The sequence below is a fragment of the Lissotriton vulgaris genome, chromosome 7 (genome assembly GCF_964263255.1).
Source record: "Lissotriton vulgaris chromosome 7, aLisVul1.2, whole genome shotgun sequence".
Classification (NCBI taxonomy): Eukaryota; Metazoa; Chordata; class Amphibia; order Caudata; family Salamandridae; genus Lissotriton; species Lissotriton vulgaris.
The window spans coordinates 784,796,295-784,814,645 of NC_141695.1; the positions used below are offsets into that span (position 1 = coordinate 784,796,295).

Below are 18,351 nucleotides of genomic sequence, written 5' to 3' on the forward strand. Positions count from 1 at the left end.
GTAATAAAGTGTCTGACGGGGTAGCTCTCTATGGAACTGTGCTGACATGGGCGAACAGAAAAGAACTGACATCAACGAGCTGGGGTTGAACCTATATAGGAACCAAACATGTCACTGCTGGACCAACTGATGTCACCTTCCAGCGAGCAGGGGTACCTCTCACAAAAAATGTCTGGAGATAATTCTAAGGTCTCAGATGTACCATCTCCGAAGGATCTGGAATTTAGAACAGAGCACAAATAGCATGTGGAAAAATCCATGTGACAAAACATGTTTGAATTACACTATAGGTAGATGGAGGCGAGTGCGGAATCCAAGTGTCCTGTGCAGAAATCCCTAGGCACTCCTCCTCAAAGGTTGTATGACAGAACAACCCATGCCTTTACCACGCATAACTTTACAACGAAAATGTAAGAGTTTTGCAGGCAAGTATAAAACTATACACACACACACACACACATATACATATACATATATATATATATATACACACACACACACACACACACACACACACACACACACACACACACACACATATATATACACATCTATATATACACACGCATGCATACATTTGCATATGTGTGTGTGTATATCTATATGTACATATATGTAGAAAAAGACATCTTACCTTATTGACCATCAACCCCCAAACTCTAAAAATACCGTTGCCATTCAAATACCCCTACCCACCCTAAACCCTAAAACAAATGTACCCGTCAACCCTAAAAAAATACCATTGCACCCAAATGCATTTACCCACCTGAAACCCTAAAAAATACCCTTGTCAGCCAAATATCCCCACCCACCCTGAACCCTAAAAATACAACCGACACTCAGAAAACATTAGTCACCCTAAACCTTAAAAATGCAATTGCCACCATAAACCCCCGCCAACCCTAAAAATGCCTGTTACCCAAAAATTCCTGCCCACCCTAAACCCTAAAAATACCATTCCCACCCTAAAATCCTACTCACCCATAACTCTAAATAGACCCTTGCCACCCAAATACCCATACCCACCATAAACCATGAAAATACCCTTGCTACCCAAAAACCCTTACCCACCCTAAAAATACACTTACCACACAAAGACCCCTACTCCCACACCCTAAAAATACACTTGTCCCCAAAAAACCTGCCCACACCAAACCCTAAAAATACAGCTGCCACCCAATACCCTTACCCACCATAAAAAAATTCCCTTGCCACCCAATACCCTTACCCACCCCAAACTCTAAATAATACCCTTGCCACCCAAATACCCTCAACCACCCTAAAGCCTAAAAATGGCCCTGATATATATATATATATATATATATATATATATATATATATATATATATATATATTGCAAATAGTTACATTTTCCTTGTAAAGGCATGCACGGTAAAGACATATGTTCGGTAAAAATATTGTGGGAGACACGAATGGTCAAGACTCATGCGTTGTAATGGGCAAGTGGTAAAGGTTATGAGTGGTTCATGCCGCGTTGTAAATGCTGTTTTCCCTCCTCTAATGCTAGAACAACTGATTCTCAAACAATAAGCCGAATGGGAAACACACCTGATTCAAGGATGCTTGTTTTAATCTTAAACCGGAACATTGCACCAGTGGATTAAACTGCTTTGGATAGTCACTTTCAGTGTCGTAATTACTGCTGTTAGTGCCCATTTATTTTCAAAACAATGACACCACTATTAACATTGCTTCACAACCCCGAAATTTACTTCCTATGAAAATAATCCCAATTTAAAAAAGAAAAAGTCTTTCTATGGTCCCTGCGTGCGCGCTCAGAGCTCGATTCGGATCAAAAGATTGTGAGCAGAAACCACCAGATTTACTTGTTCCATAGAAAGCCCTCCTTCTTTGACGCCCACCTCCACTTTGGTGGCACCCCTTCAGTAGTAAAAGGACAAGCACTGTTCATTTGTTACAGCTTCCCATGAAGCGGGAAGAGTGTTTCCCTCATAACCTGTCCTCCCTCTGCCCCAGCCCCAGACTAGTGTGCTAAAACCGCTTCACATTTCAAAATGAGTACGGGAAACCACAACCGCAAAAGGACAGTCACAAACTACATCAAGTCAAGAACATTTCCAGACACTATAAACAAGCACATTTACTCTGGGGTGAGAATACCTAAACTCATAGTATCCAACTATCCACCCTAAATCACTCAACAACTCCTCCCTGGTACGAACCCCCACACTACCTGGATTAGGCACACAAGCCACATGTGTGTTTTTATGATGCCTTACAGGGGTCAAGAAAACACACGAGCTTGATTGATTATAGACTGCAAGGGGAGAAAAATCGGTAACTAAAAAAGGAGAGGAGAAAAGTCGGAAGAATACCTGGTTTCTTTTCTGGCAGGGGTTCCGTGGGGGCCTCTGGCAGCTCTAGCTCTTCCTAAAAATGCAGAAGAAAGGACAATGTTTACCGATTATTAGGACTAAACATCAGAAGACTAGCATGTCCTCATGCACGAGCAATCAATGCCGCTTTGTAGCTCAAACATAAAGCCCACACCGGCAAGAGGCTCATAAATCATAATCACTTTTCTACCCCAGCATCCCTCACCTGCACCTCCAGACAGCTTCAACAGCTCCACAGTGACGTCCACACCCTGGCACAGTTGGCCATTAAATGAAGATGGAAGGAGTCTGTGCAAGCATATAGGAAGGTACCAATTCCCAATAAAAGACAAAACTGCAACATTCTTTTAATGTTTTTAAGACAAATGTCTTAGCAGAGCCCTTTGCAGCTTGAAAAATGTTGGCCATTTAGGTTTATGTAAACTGCACAAACTTTTTATTTTCCTTGCTTGCAACATGAACCAAGCTGCCATTCTACACCTTCCTCACCAGTCACCTATCGCCTGTCTCCCATCAGCCTACTTACAACTTTCCAGTCACCCCGTTATTCACGTCCACTACCCAACAAGCAAAAAAAAATTGCCCATACAACCAGTCCTAACCCTCAACTTGCCAGTCTTTGGCTAGTTACTGAAGCGTTTATCACTTTGCAGGTACAATCGTCTTTAACGCCGGTTTTACCAATGGAGTCTTTCTTCCCCAGATGTATTTATCTCCTGACACTCCTATTCCGGCAAATGTGCAGCAGTACTGGCAAAGGTGGAAGACTGGCAGGTATGCAAACTGGAGATTTAGCAGCATGTATTCATCTCTGAAGGCTAGCGGCACAGCCCCACCACTCGTTTCGATGCACCAGCATGTTGCTAAACACTAACACTCCTCTCACGACCAGCCAGTCTCTGCTCAGGGCCTGCCAAGACATTCAGCTGTAAACCTAAACACTCAGTCACATCAAGGAAGAAGTAAATCCCTCTAAACATCCATTTGGACCAAGCAGCAGAAACTCAGCTTCTGATCACATTGTCACTTGGAAGCTCCAGGACAACGGAGGGCATCATTGCATCAGGCCATACCTGCGTCAAGGCGTCCAGTTCCTCCAGGATGGCCTCCTCATCTTCTTCGGTCAGGCTCCCAGACAGCATTTCATCTATTTGCTGAAAGTATTGGAATAAACAGAATATTGATGGTCAGTGGCATCATTTTTTAGATCAGGACAGCTATTTACTGAACAAATCCCGGCCTCGCAGAAGACTAACCTACGGAGCAGCAGGACAAGGAGAGTATCGGATCATCCATTGGGATGGGTCAACAGGCAAACGCCATGTGACTTGCCACAGAGACCGCGTATCTTGAGGATCCAAAGCTCAGTTTGTAAGTCAAGCCCTACTCATCATACGGATACTGGAGAGGTGATCATACAGATACGGGTCAGCAGAAAGCCACACACACCGCACAACCCAGCGACCATGACCAGTTTTCCTTGTGCAACTGATATTGGATAGATGCACAGCAATATTTTTGATCAGAGTTGAATTTGGGTTGAGAAGCGTTTTTTGGTTATTTTATGGTGCTCCGCAAGGAGGCGTCGAGGGCCCACCGACGTCGGACTGAAAATTTGAAAATGTGAGGCTAGAGAACCTCTAGTCTCATCCCTTCGCAGGCACACACATGCTTGTCATTCCTTAAATCAAGAAAACAACTTTCATTCAATGTTCTTTGTGGTTCTTTAATTTATTTGATGATTCATTTTATCAATTTTATCTTGATTAGTCAGATTTCTTCAAAATCAGTTTCAACAATTTAATTCAGGCATTGTCTTTTTAAATATGTCCAATGCATTTCGGGCATTAAAGGTATGCCCTTCATAAGGGAATAGACAGGTCGGAATCTGTAGACTGTCCACGAAGAACTTTCTCTGCTCTAACGGTTCCCTGGAGCCTCACCCAGGGAACCGTTTTCCTTGTGGACACATGATTTATGGACTGCACCACAAGTGCACCTCAAGTTCGGCCCAATGCTCAGTTCAAGGGCTCTGGTAGGAACAAATCATTAGTAACTTACGTTTCTAGGCTTGAAAAATGCTCAATGAATGTCTTTAGGATAAAAAATAGTGTAGCAAACGCAATTTCGGCTTTTTGTATATTCACTGAAAACACATCATTGGCAGTGCACAGATCTGCATCTTTTGGGTCACTGTTTTGAATCCGATAAAGGTGATTCCACTACAGAAAGACAAAGCTTAAACAGAAACCGTCTGCTCGTTCCAAGCCCTTCTGTCATAGAATACCAACAGCGGGTGACGTTTTCAGAATTTCGAACTAATATGTTTGTATGTCACCGATTGGATAATGCGAGGAGTAAGTATATTCCAATTATTGGACCTAACGGAGAAGTTACTTACCTTCGGTAACCATATATCTGTAAGAGACATATCTTAGTTATAGATTCCTTACCGTAGAATTACCCCAAGTCATCAGACTGGAAACTGAGAAACTTTTTCATAGCAATATCCTTGCGCATCGGTAGGGGGCGTCGGTCGAATCCACTTTCATCATTGGCATCGTGATTGCAGGGATGACGTTGCGGTATCTACTTGGACGCTGCCCTTGCAAGCAGATGTCAGTTTTTTACACAACATTTCACGCCAGAAGCTCAGAGCCATGCAAGACACTGACCACTGGTGCACAAAACTAGGGCCCTGAAAGGGAGTCCCTTAACCTAGAAGTCAGTTTGCAGGATGGGAGGGGAGTTAAGGAATCTATTATTAATATAGGTCTCTTACAGATATATTGCTACCGAAGGTAAGTAACTTGTTCATCTGAAAGAGACTATTAGTTATAGATTCTTTACCTTAGAATAGATACCCCAGCAATACGAACCACGGAGGTGGGTCTGAGAACTAAGTAAACACTAGAAAGTCCTGGAGAACTGAACGGCCAAAGAAGCAGTCTCTCCACACTTGGCTGTCCAGGCAGGAGTGTTTTGTAAAAGTGTGCAGGGATGCCCAAGTTGCTGCCTGGCAGATTTCACTGAGGGGAGACTCCAAGGACCCAAGCCAGTAGGCTGCCGTCGCCCTGGAGGAATGGGCACGCAGTCCTACCGGAGGTTCCTTCTTTGCCAAGGAATAACACATTTTTGTGCAAAGACCTACTCACCGAGAGATGGTCCGTTTTTGCACAGCCCGAACTTTCTTGGCGCCCATATAGCCAACAAAGAGCTGGTCATCCACCCGGAACTGTTTTGTGCGATCCAGATAGATGGATAGCGCACGTTTTGGATCCAGACGGTGGAGCCTCTCCTCCTCCTTTGAAGGATGCGGGCGGGAAGAAGGTGGGCAAAGTGATAGTCTGTCCAATGTGGGGAGGAAAGAAGGTCGAGTTCTAAGGACAACCTTGTCCGGATGAACAGCAAGGAAAGGAGACTTAGAAGACAGAGCCTGGAGCTCACTCACCCTGCGAGCCGCGGTGATGGCAATTAGAAAAGCAGTTTTTAAAGTTAAGAGCCTGAGAGGAGAATTATGAAGCGGCTCAAAAGGCACGCGCATAAGGTAAGTCAAAGCCAGATTCAAGTCCCACTGGGGCATTACAAAATAAATTGGGGAAAGAGATGAGTAATGCCCTTAAGGAATCTATTAACAATAGGGGACTTGAAAAAAGAAGGCTGATCAGGAAGCCAAAAAAAAGGCTGAAATAGCCAAGAGATAGCCCTTGAGTGTGCCCAGAGCAGAGCCCTGCTGGGTCAAAGAAAGTAGGAAAATAAGAACCGCAGAAAGAGGAGAAAGGGTATCTACAGCCTTTCCTGTGCACCAGGCCACAAATTTGTTCCATCTACAGGCGTATATCGTCTTAGTGGAGGGACGCCTGGCTGCCTAGATAACATTACAGACTTCAGGAGGAAGGTCGAAAGCTGTCAACTGTTGCCGCTCAATCTCCACACACAGAGGTGGATCCTGGACAGGTTCGGGTGGAGAACTGTCCCCTGCTGCTGCGACAGAAGATCCTCCCGAAGAGGCAGTCTGATCGGAGGATCGATGTCCATGTGTAAGAGCTCAGGATACCAGATTCTTCATGCCCAATCCAGAGCCAGAAGGATGACTTGGGCCCGGTCGCGCTTGACCTTCTTCAGTACTGTGGGCAGAAGTGGTAAAGACGGAAAGTGGCGTATCGAAGATAGCAACTCCAAGCATGACATAAAGTGTCGCTGAGCGAGTGCCATCCGGGAAATTCCAACGGGCAAAACTGTTGACATTGCGCTCTCTCCACTGCTGAAAGAGACCTTGCACCACCTCCAAATGAAGATACCATTCGTGATCTATCAGGCACCTGCGGCTGAGTTCATCCGCCCTGGCTTTTAGAGAACCTGCCAGGTGTTGAGCCACCAGAGATATGCCCTGATGTTGCAGCTATGTTCAAAGGCAGAGAGCCTCTTGACATAGGGTCCACCACCCCACCCGCCCGGTTTGTTGTAGTACCACATGGCGGTGGTGTTGTCAGTGAACACCTGTACTACTCTTCCCTGGAAAGAGGGAAGGAATGCCTTTTGCAAGACAATTCGCTCGGAGCTCCAAAAGGTTGATGTGCAGCACGGACTCCGCTGGAGACCAGAGGCCTCTGATCTACGTCCCTCCCATGTGGCCGCCCCACCCCAGAAGTGATGCATCTGGCACTAAAGGGGACTCTGGTTGGGAAAGGAGAGGGATCTGCCGGTGACCCAATCCTGGTTCGTTAGCCACCACTGCATTTGGTGTGCAGTGCCCTCCGAGATCTGGACGCAATTGGAAAGATTCCCCTGATGTTGTGCCCACTGGAACTGCAGGTCCCACTTCAGAGCCTGCATATGCCACCTGGCATGATCCACCAGCAGGATGCAGGAGGCCATGAGGCCCAGCAGCATCAGGGTCATTCTGACCGAAACCCAGATAGAGGCTGAAACATTGGTATTATTGCCCAAATATCCAGGACTCTCTGCTCAGGAGAATAGGCCCGAAACTGCACTGTGTCCAGAAACGCTCCGATGAAAAGGAGCCTTTCAGAGGGAATCAGGTGTGACAGCGGCACATTGATAGTGAACCCCAGCGATTGCAGGAGGTCCGCCGTAGCCTGGAGGTGTGAAACAACAGCCTGGGGCGAGTCTGCCTTCAACAGCCAGCCGTTGAGATAGGGGAAGACGGGAAGCCCTTATCTGCGCAGATGAGCTGTGACCACTGCCATCACTTTCGTGAACACCCCAGGGGCACTGGTAAGGCCAAAAGGGAGCAGCGTAAACTGAAATTGCTCGTGGCCTATCGTGAACCGTAGGTAATACCTGTGGGCCGTCAGGGCGGGGATGTGGAAATATGCGTCCTGCAAGTCCAACGCTACCATCCAGGCTCCGGGGTCGAAAGCAGACAGGGCCTGAGTCAACGTGAGCATCTTGAACTTCTCCTTCCGGAGGAAGCGGTTGAAGGCCCTGAGGTTAAGATAGGACGCAGACCTTTGTCCTTCTTAGGGAAGTAGTGGGAATAGTAACCACAACCTACTTCTGGCACAGGGACTCTTGATAGATCCCTTGGCCAAGAGAGCTGCAGCTTCCTGGCAGAGAAGGGCCAAGTGATCCTCTGCATGCAATTGAAGTATGGTGGCATGGAGGAAGTATGGTGGCATGGAGGAAGTATGGTGGCATGGAGGAAGGAGTAGTCTCGAAGGGGAGGGCGTAGCCGCTTCTGACTATTTGCAAAATCCACCTGTACGATGTGATGTTTTGCCAGTAGTCACCCTGAAAGGTCGGACTAGGAGGGTTTAGAGGCTGCTGCAATGGGGTTATGGGTGGACTGGCCCGCCCACTGGCTCCCAGACCTGCATCGATGGGTCCCACGTCTGCAGCCAAGCACAGGATGGGCAGCTTGCGTGAACGGGTGGCTAGCCTGGGCCAGTGGCTCTGGGTGGATTGTGATGGGGCACACCTTCCGTAGCCACGAAGGGGCGAAAAGCAGACTGCGTGGGGCGAGAGGCGATAGCGAGGCCCAAGGATCTAGCCGTAGCCCTAGGATGCCTAAAGCGCTGAAGCTCGTTGTCCGCTTTGTCACCAAACAAGCGACAGCCATCAAAGGGCATATCCAAAAGAGTCGATTGGACATCGCCCAAAAAGCCATTGGACCTCAGCCAGGAGTAATGTCACAGGGCTAATAACGTTGAAATTGTCCTGCCTAGTGAGTTAGCGCTGTCCAGCCCACGCCTAATGGCAAACTCTGCCCTCGGCGACTACACGGGAGAGAGTGGGCCGGGCCTCCTCTGGACACTGTGGCAGCAACTGCGCAACCGTATCCCACACAGAGTGGAATAACAGCCCAAATGACAGGCAGTGTTCACCGACCGCAGGCCCAAGCTGGCGGAAGAAAACCTCTTCTTCCCAAGATCATCCAGCTTCTTGGATTCCATATCTGGGGGAGCAGTGAGGAATGTGCCCTAAGAAGTAGATGCTTGGACCACCACGCTCTCAGGGCTAGGGTGTTGGGAGAGGAAAAGTGTGTCACCCAGGGTCGGGTGGTGGCGTAGGGCAATCATCCTATCCACAGGAGCCCATGTGCTGGGCTTGGACCAGGTGCCCAGAAAGATGTCAGTAAGGGCGTCATTAAACGGCAGTAAGGGAACTGAAGAAGCCGCTGCCGGTTGAAGCACCTCGGTCAGGAGGTTATTCCTGAACGCCACCATAGGAAGCTCAGGGTTTCAGGCCTCAGGTGCCCTACCCAACACCACTGCGTATGAGGCTCCCTCCTCCGTAGCCACGGTAGGGTGAGAAAGCATACCAGGATCGGGTGAGGTATCCAGACCACTGGCATCACCCAACTCCTCTCTCCAGTCCGGTTCATTCAGCTGGTCAGCTAAAGAGTCACCAGACCCTTCCCAGTCCTCCTCGTCCTCGTCCTCTTCTGGCTGCCACTTAGGGCGAAAAGGAACGCCAGGATAGAACAATGATACAAAAGTACCACTCATCGCCGGATCCGGCGTCGGTCGACGTCGGACAGGCTCCTGGTCCAGGTCAGGGTGGAGGCCGGGGTCAATGCCAGCTGGGGATACAATCGGCATCGGAGGGGGCGGAGGTGTAATCAGTGGGTTCGATGCCGGAGGTGTGATAAGGTCGACCAGCGCCAATCTGGATCCAGGCCTGGATATCTGGGGGCCTTGCGGTGCCAGGACCGTAACCACCAGGTTCGAAGGTCTAGAACCCCAAGCCGAGTCCGCGGAGCCGAATGCGCACCAGCGGAGTCTGGCTGCCCAAAGATCTAGTTAAGGGCTTCGTAAAAACTACAAAGTTTGGCAGGGGTAGATCCGGCTCCCGGGAAAGGAGGGAAGCTTGGAGCCGACTCAGCAGGCTCCGCAGGCGGAGCCGGGGGATGACCACCATCCGAATCCCACGTCGGCCGATGGATGGGGAGAACACGAATAGAGATGATACTTCTTCACCTTCTTTTTGTGCTTTGACTTACCCGAAGACGATGAGTGGTGGTGATGGCTCCACGACCGGTCCCACGACCACCCTCTCGACAGGGACGAAACAGGCTTCCGGGCCTCGAGAAGCTTTCAGGACCGAACCCCGAAAGACTTTGTATTCATGACCCGGCAGTCAGAGCACGACTTTGGGTCGTGGTACCGCTCCAAACACCAAAGGCACACGAAGTGCGGGTATGTAACCGACATCAATTTGTGACAGGAGTCACAAGCCTTGAAGCGGGTCTGAGGACTGGACATCCCTAAAAGCACCAGGAGTCGAACAACTCGAGAAGAAGTTGACAAAAGTTGAAAATAGTAGTCAAAAAGTGACTAGTGGTACAGCTCTCTCCGGATCTGTGCTGGCTGGCGCGGAAAAAGAAAGAAGTGACGTCAGCACGCGAGGGCGGCAACTGAGTAGATATCGTAACGTCATCACGGCGATCAAGATGCCGAACCCCACCTACCAATGCGCAGGGGTACTGCTACGAAAATTTCTCAGGACCCAGTCTGACGCCTAGGGGTAATTCTAGGGCAAGGCATCTATAAATAATAGTCTCTTTCAGACAGGGAAGGTTGTATTTGAAGACATGCTGTATTTTCTTTAATGTGCACTGTTTTTAAACAAACAAAAAAGGTGTGAAGCTGACTTTAAACTTGAAAGAAGGTTTGCTCAAATTAAGTATTAATTAAATTAAAATCAGGACTGTACATTTAGATTTTTGTTCAATAGGTACGGTTTTTAATCATGTGTATGTATACGTTTATAAAGTTAATTTTCAAAAACGTATTTTAAAAAAAATCAAATAACTTAAGTACTGCTGGAGGCCAGGGTGCATCCACTTTTTGGATAAAGTCCAAGTAGAGGCCTGCTCATAGAAGAAGTTTCTCCAATTTGTAATAGGAGAATCAGTCAAACATGGAGTATTCATGCAATGACACCACCCCACACCCCCTGAAAAAATAGAACGTTTTAAAAATCAATGCTGCTATTTGTGCAATATGGGGTACAGGCTATTATTCTAATTACAGAAAGGTTTATACCTTTGAGAGCGGGCGTCAAAAGTGACCACAAAAGCTTTAGGCAAAACAAACAAGTACAACCTCAGAAAGACTGGAGAGATCACACCACCAAAGGAACCGATTGGCTATGGGGTGGTAATTGTAGCTTGGGAAATGGAGGATCATTCAAGATGGTATGTTTTGGTCGCCATCAAGCTGCATGGCACATAACGCATGGAAGGTGTTCAACAAAGATTAAGCTACAAAACAATATGCCAGATCTTTCCCCAAAGATCCCACACAAAGAAGCAGGAGAGTGATTTGTTACTGTACAAGCAGTGAACAACCTTTCATGTGCATGGAAAAAACTTTAGCCACAATTAAAGACAAATTCCTGCTACTGAAGGCCCCTAAAACAGACCAGTATTTTCACACCTACCCTCTGGTATTCAATGGATTCCTGAGTTTCATCCATGATTCGCTCCACTTCCTCAATTGACATGGCCTAGAAGTAAAAGAAGGAAAATTGCTGATGATCATTCCTTGGACCAAAAGGTTTTTTGCATTGCCTTACTGTATTGAAGACACAGCTCTCACCTCATGCATCTTTTTCAAGCAATCATTTCCAACTTTAAGCCCCTCAATGACTTTCATCTCAATCTGAGTAAATTCAATGTCTTGAACCTGGAAGAAATAAAAAACACAATGAGGGCTTGACAACGATCTTCAAGAGCCTGAACTGCTCCACAATGAACACTGCACCACGGAACCCTTTAAAGCACTGAGTGACCTAGGCAGAGTGACAAGCCAATGCACCATGTATCCAGTACAACGGTTACAGCATGCTCTCTCTGGATATACAGTCTGCACTACTTCACAGTCATTTCTGTTCCATGAAGACTTCGAGCATCACTATGTTCATGTCAGCCATCCTTCATTGAGTGAAATATGAGACAACTGTTGTGGGGTCAGCACTACAAGCTGGGAATCAAGATTAAAATGCTTAATGTACATTTCTGACATACAGATCAAAAGAACAATGGGATCTTATGGTTGAGCCATTGTACATTTCAGGTATAGTAAACAGTAGAAAAGAGGGACAAGAGCAGGTGGGTAAAAATAATTTAAAACTATGGACTTGCCCGGTCTTCTATTATGCTGTCAACATGTTTTGGCCAGTCATCTATGGCGATAGATGTCTGGCCAAAACATGTTGACAGCATAAGAGATGAAAGGACAATAATATCCCAAGTTCATCTTATGATACGTTTTTAACCCTGTCTAGTGGGCCTAGAATAAAATAGAGAGGGACACTGCTAAGGTAGTTTTAATTCGTGTTTGCATAGTGTATCCCCTTAACAGTTTGTTTGTAACTACAAAAAAAACCAGTGTTGGCTGCGCAGTGGGTGTTTTAGCACGCCCTATGATCAAGCATGCTATTAGTGGGTGCAACTGTTGACCATATGTGAGTTCCCATAAAGGGTGTAGGAAAGTGCCCCTTTTTGCACGGTTGCCCCCACTTTTTGCCAAACTGTTGATGTACTTTGACTGAGTGTGTCCTCGGTTCCTGCCATCCAGGTACCCAGGGCCTATGTTCTTTCCCCAAACTGTACTGTTGCAAAACCCAATTGGCAACTGTATGGCCACATGTAAGTCCCTTATAAAAGGTACCATACGTACCAAGGGCACTGTGACCAGGGAAGGTCTCCAAGGGCTGCAGCACTTGATTTGCCATTGCAGGCTGCATGTTTTGGTGCAGAACAAGGTGAAGCGTCGACATGGCACACATCCCTGTGTGCCATGCCTGCAATCCACTGCCCTGTAGCTGGTATAGTGTACCCCTCTATCTGGGTACACTATACCAGTGGTGAGGGTACAGGGGCATGAACTCTGCACCTCTACTGTGTATAAGTCATTTCTTAGACATTGTAAGTGGAGTAATCCCATAAAGTGTATATGGTGCTGGAAGTTTGTCTTTACGAACTACACAGCACCATTATGGCTTTACTGGCATACTGATGCCAGTGTGGGATTTAATGCAAATTTTCTCAGAGGGCATCTTAGAGATGCCCTCTGAAAAACGGTCCAAGTCTAGATTCCTGGCTGAGTGCCTGCTCGTCAGCTGCCACCACCAGACATGTTTCTGGATCCCTGGGTCGAGAGCCTGCCACTCTCCGGATCCTGACACAATGCACATCCTGGGACGAGGTGCCAAGCCTCCTCCCCTAGGATGGGCAGGGTCCACGAAGGGGAAGCTTCAAATGCTTGCCGCATTTGGGAGCTACAGCAGACATTTGCGGGTCCCAGCAACTGGCCCCCACCGGATTGGGTGGGAGAATCAGTGGGAAAACCAAGTTAGGAGGATAGGTGTGCCCACTTTTGCCAACCCCACCACTCAGGTGAGGGAAGCGAGGTGAAGCACATCTCTCAGTCCCTGCCATCTTGCAGATGGGGGACCTAGCTGACCAGAGTGAGGCTTATGCCCCTCTCCCACTGGAGGGTGGCATAATAGGGGGTGTACCCACCCCAACTAAGAGACCCATTGGTCTCGACTTTTACCTACCTGCTACCCCCCCAAATTTAGTATTTAGAGCCAACCCCGAATCTTACCTCCTAGGACAAGAGGATAGAAGAAGAAGAGACTGAAGAAGCCGTGCAAAAAATAGTGGATATCAACTGACTTTGCCCCAGCTCTACCGGTCTGTCTAAACCTCGAACCTTGAACCTGCTCCAGCAAAATCTCTGTCTCCTGCAGCCCCCAAGAACTCGGAGGACCTGCCCTGCCTTCCTAAAGCAAGTCTTTGTCTCCCATGAGTACTAGACGTGCTCAAAAGTAACTGATTCTGACTCCAGCCGACTCCGTGAGTCTCCCCCACCCTGCTCCCGAGCGAACCAACCCCTTAGGAGGTTCACCCGGCGATCCTAGACTGAATCTCAGCGACCCCTGAACCTCAACAAGCTCCCAAAGCAAACCTGCAGCCAAGAACTGACAGGTCCCTTCAACCGCGACCGAAGGAGACACCCTGATCGACTCCATAACCAAAGCAGTCCAGAAACAGCAACCTCGTCCGTCCGACCGACTGACACTACATGCTTGCGGTCACAGGATGACGCCTCCTAAAGCCCCATTCGCCTACACAGCAGCTGACCGACTCCAAGGGAACCTCGACTGACTCTGCAGCATCAGCCTGGACCGCAACCTACACTCAGCCGCCCCTACACCCCTGGTGGTGTAGTTCTTTGTTGGCCACTGGACCCTACAGTGCTGACCTCGACCCCAGGAGCTTTTATTCCCCAATCTGGTGGCCTGTTCGCCGCAGTCCCCAATCCCACGCTGTGCTTAGCCCATTGGCTGACGTGTGGTCCATGCACTCTGCCCCCAGCCGCCTAAGTGCCACTGGCGGTGTGACTTGAGTGCCCACTGACTGAATCCTACCTGCGGACCCGTAAACACAGTTCTGCCATTTCAGGACTAAATGTGGCTCATGAGTAATACTGTGAACCTGTATTAAGTTTGCAAAACATATGGATTCCTTTTTCCACTCCCACAGGAAATGTACCAACCTTGCATCAAGAGATGCCAGACTGTGTAAGAAAAGTAATTGCACAGTAATTCTGACTATCTGTAAATACAAAGTAATTCTTGCAAAGTATTTCTATATTTACCTGTACCAGGCCTGCCTTGGTTCTAGGAAATACATCTTCCTAAATATTATTTTCCTACAAACCAATTGGTCGGAGTGGAGTCCTTGAGTGTGTGAAATCATCTCTTGCCTGAGTTGTACAATAAATGCTTAGCACTTCCCTCTGAAAAGGCCTTCCTGCTCCCCCACACAACCACGCAATAGAGAGTAAGGTACTGTCTACATTAACCTCTGCCTACCCTTGGGGATCCCTCAGGACTCTATGCACACTATACCTTACTTTGGTATAGTATATACAGAGCCAGCTTCCTACAAAGGGTGATAACATTTTAAGTCATACCACTTCATACCACTTCATCCCTTTGTTGTGAGAGATTGGTTTATAGTTAGGGAGGACAGTCGAGGAGTTGTACCTCTCTCCCCCCTTCTCTTTGTGTGTACTTCAACCCACCCCCCAGAAGACATGGCTTGTCAAGAGAAGACACATAAGACACATGAGCAATGCCACAAAGCATGCGCTCCGTGTGCAAAAATCAGACAGGAATTAGGTAGACTGATGGCTGAAGGACCTTACCCATTGGCAAATTTTAATTTTGTCAACAACTTATCACTGTGCCAGAGAGGCATCTTTAAGCCGCAAGATGTTCTTTCAACTGCTGGCACAGGGACACTCACTCATCAAGCGTGGCAACGTCAATGTGCTTTCCCAATAGTCTGCTTGTATTCCTCCACAATATGAAGTGCACAGTTCTGACGCACAACAGAGCCCACAGCAATCTGATAAAAGAAGCATTCTCGTTTGCTCTGCCAGCAGACACTCCAAGAACAATATATAAAAAGCAGAACTCTCAAAACAGCGAGCCAATCACTTTGAAAGATCCTGAAAACCACGGTCTTATTCAGGCAGTAGGCTTGACTCCAGCCAGAAGTGGTCTTAAGATAGACCTGGGACAGCAGCCCCCATGCCTGGAGGACCGGATGACAGACAATGCTTACCATATGCTCCAGATTACTAATCTGCGTTTCTGTTTTGTCTAGCAGCTGTTCCTGGTAACGCTTTTTCTTGATCAGCAATTTGGCTTTCCTGTTAAGAACGAAAAGAAAAGCAAGCATTTTAAACTTCACAGGTCACGTCCAATGGGATGCTCACAATTTAGACTGGGATCTTTTCTAACTCCATCACTGCCAAAAAGATAATGGAGTAGATTTCACAGGTTCAATGGAGATACAATGAAAACTTAGCATCAGGGGGTGAAAAACAGGATCCATAAAGTGCTGCTCTGTCATTTCCATTATTGAAATTGTTACAAACGAAGAACAAGAGGTCAAATTTGTTGGGCACTGTGGGAACATGGCCGACTTTAGTAGGAGTCGGGTTGGCTCCTCGTAGGGTGAAGGCCCACAACAACACATCTATTTCAACTTGTATGTTTATCCAGACCAACCAGTGCAATAATGACCATGACTGAATCTTCAACAAGTTCAAGATGCAAAACCACCATGTTGATCAGAGTAGACTGGACTTCAACAGCCACTCTAGCATTCATGTTATAAATGCACGCACTCCCCTCCACATTCATTGCCTTTTAATCTCAATGACTTAAGCAGGGAGCAAAAAGTCAAACACATTTGTACTCTTAGCAATAAGAGAATCAAAGAATTTTCAGGGTGTGGCGAAGAAAGTAACAATGGAAAATAACCAGCCCATTTACCATTGAAAGTTAAACATTCCAATGTAATAGTTCATATTTGGACTTTGCACTCTTTATCTAGTGTTTACAGTCCAGAGTGAATAAATGCAATGCCAGATAACTTAATGCAAATAGCTGCTGAGGCAGACCCATGTTTTGCCTCAAACTCCATCTAGGAATAGGCAACTGAGTTACCTGGAAGAGTTCAACTGGCAACATAACCACACAACATCATCAAAGGGAAAGTGGTGCAGGGGTGAAGTTTAGCTTGTTTTCATAAACAATGTGAAGCATGACCTACGTTCATCACAAGCAAGAGCATGTTCAGCTCACTGGCACAAAGAACTGCTTCACCACACGTACAGTGTAGGTAGCAGCAGGCCAGGCTAAACTCACAACAACCCAAGTAAAGTTACCTGCTAAAATAATCAAGGAAATGGCTAGCCCTGCCCATCTAATCTCTGCATAGTTAATGCATTATTCTAATAAGGTGTTCATTATCCTTAAAGTGGATCATATTACACAACTTGCCGAAATAACCAAAAGCAGGCTTCTCACAAATGAGAGCTATTATTTAAAGAAGTCCCTTTGGGATAGCAGGGAATCTACTGGTAGTGTGAGCCCACTCAAATGACGAGACCTCATGATATAGGTTCGGGTCACCCCCTCCAGCACCCAAAGAACAACACTTACTCTTACCTGAACCTGCGTGGACCTTGCTGCAGTGATTCTTCAATGAGGAGCTGCATGAAGTCAATTTCCCCAAGGGAAAAACTACACTTGCTGCACTCCTAAAACTCTGCTGCTTACAATCTAGTCTGTGTAGAAGACTCCCCAGCCGACAGAGTCCAGCGAAATAGAGTACACCAGGATGTTCGCCTTACCCCCAGCAAAGAGCCATCTCCAAAAGTGTATTTCACTTAGCCGTACCTCTGCCTTACACTAAAAATATTCCCCAAGTGCAAGACTAGCCCTGGAAAACTTTCCCCCTGAGCAGCTCTCCAGCAATGCCAAGTAGCGCCATGAGGCTCAAGCATCATTTGCCTAACATGTCGTCACCAGGGTATAACAGGCGTGAACCCACCCAATGACATTAGTCCATGATACTTTTTATGCATTCAGACGAGGCGTGTGGGGAAGAACGAAGACAGCATCAACAACAGTGACAATAACAGCATAAACACATTTACATATCTTGGAATCTTATTATATATTGATACATTCCCTGCAGATTACTTACCTTAAGAATAACTCAAAAAATACTCTCTTGGAGGAGGGAACAAGTAATGACAATCGACTAAAGTAGTCGAGCATCATAACCTTTGCAAAATACTAGTCACTGAGTGCTTGCGCTGTGATCAAATAATGTTTAGCAAATTTATACAGGGATGACCATAAAGCTGGCCAGCAGATGTCAGCCAACGGAATGCCTTTGGTGAGAGCTGTGGAAATGACAAGGAAGTCGTGGAGTTGGCATGAATAACCACTAGTGGCTCTTTCTTGGCACATGTAAAATCAAATCTTAATATACAGGAAGACCAAGCATAAAATGGAGCCTTTGGTTATCTGCCTTTTTTAGCTTCAGCCAAGCCTATAAAGAGCTAATCATCCAGTTTGTCATGTTGAGTGCAGTTCATGTAGTATGATTCTGCACACCTGGGATCCAGTCTAAGCAGTCACCTTGATGATATGAGGTAGAGGGAAGACTCGGCCATGTGAAAGGTGGAAATAACCACTTAAGGAAAGAAGGCAGTGTAAGTACACAGAACTAACTTGTCTGGCTAGGAAACTGCAAAAGTGAGGTGAATTGAGAAAGCCTGTGTCACCTTTGGAATCTTTCTTACCAGTCTTGGTGTGCTGGAACGATTTTTGACTTCGGTCCTTGATGGTTCTGGTCTGTCCGAGTTATGGACGACCCTTTCCGATAGCCACGGTGCTCCCGGCAATAAAAAGCCTAAGCAGACTGTGCCTTCCAGAAGGAGTTCCAAGGGGAAAAACCCAGTAGGGAAAAACCTCAGAAGAAGGTGGAAACTTCAGGAACAGAAAGGAAGGAGAAAATCAAGGCTCAAGAAGAGATACCAAACAAGGGAAAGGAACTTGAAAACCAGAATTCCAAGAAAGAGCGGAAGGCTCCAAGAAAAACCGAAATAAAAGAGGATGCGCCAGCAGA

The 18,351-nt window shown here is 46.9% G+C and overlaps 1 protein-coding gene across 2 annotated transcripts in view; it reads right to left on the reverse strand.

The window, feature by feature from the left end:
* The window catches only part of CHMP6 (charged multivesicular body protein 6), a 124,745-nt gene that overhangs the window by 18,767 nt on the left and 87,627 nt on the right, over window positions 1-18,351 (reverse strand). For both annotated transcript variants that reach the window (XM_086931037.1, XM_086931038.1), the window contains 5 exons: window positions 15,487-15,574; window positions 11,444-11,530; window positions 11,286-11,351; window positions 3,452-3,532; window positions 2,358-2,412 (listed from right to left, as the gene is read on the reverse strand). In XM_086931037.1, the coding sequence (XP_086787163.1) occupies window positions 2,358-2,412; window positions 3,452-3,532; window positions 11,286-11,351; window positions 11,444-11,530; window positions 15,487-15,574 (377 nt within the window). The remainder of the gene's footprint in view (window positions 1-2,357; window positions 2,413-3,451; window positions 3,533-11,285; window positions 11,352-11,443; window positions 11,531-15,486; window positions 15,575-18,351) is intronic.